The 5312-nt window shown below is 46.5% G+C and overlaps 1 protein-coding gene across 1 annotated transcript; it reads right to left on the reverse strand.

The window, feature by feature from the left end:
• Positions 1 to 1424: 1424 nt before the first annotated feature.
• Positions 1425 to 4993, reverse strand: LOC133889359 (receptor kinase-like protein Xa21). The gene is made up of 2 exons (XM_062329923.1): positions 2180 to 4993; positions 1425 to 2085 (listed from the first exon to the last, which is right to left on the reverse strand). Exons 1-2 carry the CDS (start codon positions 4944 to 4946, stop codon positions 1670 to 1672), a joined length of 3183 nt encoding a protein of 1060 aa, XP_062185907.1. The 5' UTR covers positions 4947 to 4993; the 3' UTR covers positions 1425 to 1669.
• Positions 4994 to 5312: the final 319 nt, after the last annotated feature.

The raw sequence follows: 5312 nt of genomic DNA on the forward strand, positions 1-5312 counted from the left end.
ATGTTACCTGCATGTTTAAGTTTTATGATCTCGAAAAAATATATAGCATTTTTTAGAGCTGCAAATTTTTATGGTTAGCAAATAGAAATTCAAAAGTGTTTTACAAAATTATAGATATACATTATCCTCCAACAACTATGGGGGCAATGGTTATTAATAGACAAAGTAATCAATGACATCTCCATGCTCTTCTTATGTTTTTCCTTGGGACGATTCCATGCTTTTCCTTCACCGAAGCAACGTCATCTCCAGATTAAGAAAAATAATAATTAATGACATCTCTGCCCTCTTTCAACACGATTCAACTTTGGATTCAACAGACACTCACGCTTCACCTCCAGGCTTTTGAGATTGGGACAGCACAATGTACGCAGCGCGTCAAGAAGACCTGGACCGTGATCGGAAGAGTTTGGCATCCTGACACTGTATCCCAGGGGCCAAATCGTTGGCCACAGCAAATTCCGATACTTCAGTCTGCCAAACATTTGACATGACTTGCTCTCACGTCAGTCACGGACGGCTGATGCCTTCGTCAGCTTCTTCACTAACCCTGCAGCATCTGCTTCAGCAGCATGGAGAGCAGACGGACAAAATGGAGCGTTCCCTGTTGCTCCAAGCACCACCACATCACCGCGTCACCCTTTTCAGGGTAAGGAACCACCGTTTCTTTTGCTGATTTGCACTCACAACGCTTGAGGATTGTGAATGCAATGGACCGAGCAGACCGACCTGTATAACGGGTCTGGACCTGGGCCTAGGCCTGGACCCGGGCCTGCTCCTGGGCCTGGGCCTGGGCCCTTCAGTATACTAAGACAACGTATCTGCAGGCCACGGCCATAGTTTTCTGCCTTTCAGGCCACAACTGTCATTCTGTGGAAAACGGTATTCCTTCCCCGTTTCTGTTTTCTGCCAGATGCGATCCCCTCTCAAATCTCAGGAACCTTCTCCGCCTGCTAGCCCTTCCGGCTCTCGAGCCCTGCTAGCCCATCGCCTCACCGCCGACCATCAGGACCTCCTTCATCGTCAACGTTGTCAAGAAGCTCGATCAGGAATCATGGATGTGTTTTTGGAACACTGTTTCCTCATTGATCTGGAATAGCAATCATGGTGCTTCTTATATTATCATGTGATCTCTGTCAAATGGTGGTCTGACTGCGTGATTGGGTTGGGCTTTGTTGTGGATTTATGTTTACTATGTTAATAACTGTATCCCAAATTCACTGCAGAGTGATACTCTTTCTCTACCCCTGCATCCATCATTGTTATACTTTCTCTGGGGTGTCACTTAGAGCACGGCTAGCAATCCCAAACACAACCGAAATATTTTTGACTCATACATCTTATTGACAATTCCGTCTAAAAAAGGGCATACTAACAACTAGTAACTCCCCATGTTTGACACATTTGATGTGAAGAAATGCAGATTGCTGAGAAAGGAAGGATATGATATTATTGACTCATACATCTTATTGAAAATTCTCTAAAAAAGGAGGCACACTCGCAACTGGTAACACTCTGGACTGTGGACACATTTACTAAACGCTCTCTATAGTCACATATATCTGATGTAAACAAACAAAGGTTGTTAAGAGAAAAAATGATAGAGTTACAGCGTATTATACATCTCCAGTTACTTTGCAGTCTTCTTGCCCATTTTCAGCTTTACTTCTTAATTGTTGCTGCAAATTACCACAGAGTTATCCACTCCATGCTCCACCATAAGAGATCTGGCAAGATTGAGGTATGAATCTCTGATAGCATGCATTTCAGTGGCTGCATCCTGTATGAGTGTCCGCTCCCTAGGTTGTTTCTTTGAGCATGATACTCCAAGAGCAATGACAGAAACCAAACAATTCTCAATTCTACATCTTGTAGTGCTGTTAAAGGCGCCTGTGTGCAGCCACATTGTTGTATCGGCTATCTCCCATATTCTCTCTGGAAGAGCATGCTCTGAAAACTTGTGCAGATCCAAGGAATCTCTGAACGTATCATCTGTTGGGCTCCTTCCTGTAAACATCTCAAGCAACAATATCCCGAGGCTATAAACATCACCGAGAGTTGAGACAGAAGAACCTTCACCATACTCTATATTTGTGCAAAACAAATTGTATTTATTAGCATGCCATGTTTATAAACTATGAATAACAAACGATGGCTAAAACACAACAATTTCAGTTACCTGGGGCAACATAACCTATGGAGCCTCTTATTCCAATTGTGCTATTTGAATTCTGCAGGGCTTTAGTTGCACTTTCTGGAAGAATTCTTGATATGCCAAAGTCCCCAACTCGGGCACTCATGTCTTCTGCAAGAAGGATGTTGCTTGGCTTTATATCACAATGAATAATTGGTGGCTCACAATGATTATGAAGATACTCGAAAGCATCCATAATATCGACGGCAATATCTAGCCTTTGTGCTAGGCTGAGAGTATTACTCAGAGTGGGCATGTCAAATTTTGGATGAAGCCAATCATTTAAGCTACCATTTGGCATGAACTCAAAAACTAGTGCCTTGAACTCTTGACCTTGGTGATTGATGCTTGAGCAGCATGTGATGATCTTTATGAGACAGCGGTGACGCATTCTTCTCAGTGCCTCACATTCAGCCACAAAACTTCTAGTAGATCCAGATTGTTCAAGGTTAAAAACCTTCACAGCAGCAATTATTCCCTCGTCTTGTAAAGTGCATTTATATACCGCCCCAAAGCTTCCTTCACCAAGCAGATTAGCTTCTGAAAATCCATTGGTTCCATTTGCTAATGTATGGTAAGAAATTCTTCCATAGTGTTCCTCAATTACTGGTGGTAGGAATGGGCTCTTCTGCCTTCGTTTAAGTTTCTTACAGTTCAACTGAATGAGGACAATAACAAAAGCTAAGAACAAGAGTGCACCAATTGTTGCCAGAGCTACTGTAAGAGACTTTAACCGTCCTTTTCTGTTCTTTTTCACGGAATTCGTGTGGCATGGAGCTAAATGAAGCTGAGGTATTCCACCACAAAGCTCATTATTTCCAGTGATTGAAAAGTTAGCCAAATTTCTGAATATTCCCTCTTTTGGCACTTCCCCTTGCAGATTGTTGAAGGACAGATCCAATTCTGATAGTGATGTCAAATTCTGCAGTATCGTTGGTATCGGCCCGGACAAATTGTTGTGTGCCAGATACAATTGTTGCAGGTTGCGGATACTACCAATGGTATTAGGAATTGCACCAGACAAGTTATTCATGGATAGGTTGAGTGCACTCAAACCCTTTATATTGTTCAGAGATTGAGGTATGCTTCCTTCGAATGAGTTATTATCCAACCAAAGTGCTTGCAGCACGGTGCACTCTCCAATACTATCAGGTATCTCACCAGACAATTGGTTCCCTGATAGTAATAGTTGATTAAGGTTCTGCAAGCTACCAACTTCAGATGGAAGGGGTCCCGATAATGAATTGTATGATAAGTCTAAGATTCTAGAAAGGACTCGTAGTTCGAAAATGTCTTTAGGAATTGGACCGCTCAGGCGGTTCTTTGACAAATCAAGGTAGAACAGATTCTTTAGCTTCCCTATGGTTGCTGGAATTGGTCCCTCCAGGTTGCCAATGTGTGTATCAAGGTAATTCAAGTTTGAGAGATTTCCGATGGATGATGGTATGAGGCCTGACAAGTAAGTGTTGTACAAACCTAGCTCAGCCAAATTTCCCAACTTGCCGATGCTCTCTGGAATCACTCCGGTTATGGAAGTATTCCCCGCGTCGAGTAAGGTGAGGCCGACCAGATTACTGATGGCTGAGGGGATGCTTCCCGTGATCCCAGTTTGACTCAACTGAAGGAATTGTAGGGTTGTTGAGAGATTCACTATTGAACTTGGTAGCTGCCCAGTGAAACCAGCGTTGGCATTCAAGAGTAAATGTTGGAGCTGGCTGCAGTTTGACAGTGAAGTGACGAATTCCCACCCCTCCCGGTCGTCTGCTTCTAGCAAGTTGTCCCACAAGTTTAGACGTCGCAGAGCTCGTAATCTACCAAGTGTGCCAGGCACATATCCACTGAGCTTATTTCTAGCGATGTCGAGATATTGGAGAGTAGTGAGGTTAGAGAGCGAAGAAGGGATGGTTCCAGTGAACTTGTTGCCAGCAAAGCTAAGTAACCACATGCTGGGGAACCTGCTTCCGATGTCTGCAGGAATGCTTCCATGGAGCATGTTGAATTGAATTTGTAACGCTTCCAAAGAAGACAAGTTGTATAGTGAGACAGGGAGCTCGCCGGAGAGCCTGTTAAAGCCGAGGTGGAGGGACCAGAGGCCTAGGATGCCGTCGAGGCCAGGAGGGATGGTGCCCTCGAGCTGATTGTGCGCTAGTTGTAGGATACTCAGTGATGACAAGTTGGATAGTGACGCAGGGATGGCACCGGTGAGGTTGTTGACCTCCAGTTGGATAATCTTCAGGCGCGTTAGCTTGTCGCCGAGCTCAGGGGGCAGGCACCCGTGGAGATGGTTGTGCTGGAGGGCCATGATCGTTAAACTAGTGCATGAGGTCAGGTTGATGGGGAGTTCACCGGAGAAGGCGTTGTAGCTCAAGTTGAGGGCCTGGAGTCGGAGTAGGCGACCAAGGCTTGCGGGGATGTCCCCGCTGAACCGGTTGGAGCTTAGGTTGAGAACCCTCAGGAATGATAGGTTGCCAACGGCCGGCGAGAGGTTGCCGATGAGCCCGTGGGACCGCAGGCTCAGCGCTACCACTCGCCGGTGCCTGCGCCCGCACGTCACTCCCTCCCAGCTGCAGAACCCGCCAGTGCTGCTACTGTTCCAGGAAGCAAGCGGATTGTCAGGGCTGCCGCTGACTGCGGCGGCCTTGAAGGCTAGCAGCGCGGCCTCGTCGTTGGCTTCTCCGGCCACGAGTGTCGAGATGGACATGGAGGCCGATAGCAGCAGCAACAGCAACAAGCTCACCGAGCGCGTTGCCATGCTGGCTGCCGGTTCCTTTGCAGTGGGGCGATGGAAGGGTTGTGATTGGTGTTTAGTTAGTACATGAAGCTAGCTAGCTAGCTGGTGCTTTTTATCAAGTGCTCCCGTGTGAGTTGGATCGCGTTGTCATGTGCTGCCGTGTGAATTGGATCGCGTTGTCATGTGCTGCCGTGTGAATGTACGTATCGCGTTGCCAAATGGGGAATCAATGCTCACGCGGGTTACCTTGACTGTCACTGTATCCCCGAGGAATCGATGCTCACTCCGGGACTGGGAGTCTGGGAGACCGACCTGCTCGATGAGATGGGTGCTACAGTATACAAAGCAAACGCGTCTGCAGGCCACGGCCATAGTTTTCGGCCTTTC

The sequence above is a fragment of the Phragmites australis genome, chromosome 1 (genome assembly GCF_958298935.1).
Source record: "Phragmites australis chromosome 1, lpPhrAust1.1, whole genome shotgun sequence".
Classification (NCBI taxonomy): domain Eukaryota; kingdom Viridiplantae; phylum Streptophyta; class Magnoliopsida; order Poales; family Poaceae; genus Phragmites; species Phragmites australis.

Bases quoted from the DNA above. Each gene is read 5' to 3' on its own strand.
- LOC133889359 (XM_062329923.1), bottom strand. From the start codon at position 4,946: ATGGCAACGCGCTCGGTGAGCTTGTTGCTGTTGCTGCTGCTATCGGCC. The intron at 2,086-2,179 runs GTAACTGAAATT...GCACAAATATAG, and splicing joins CATAGGTTATGTTGCCCCAG to AGTATGGTGAAGGTTCTTCT.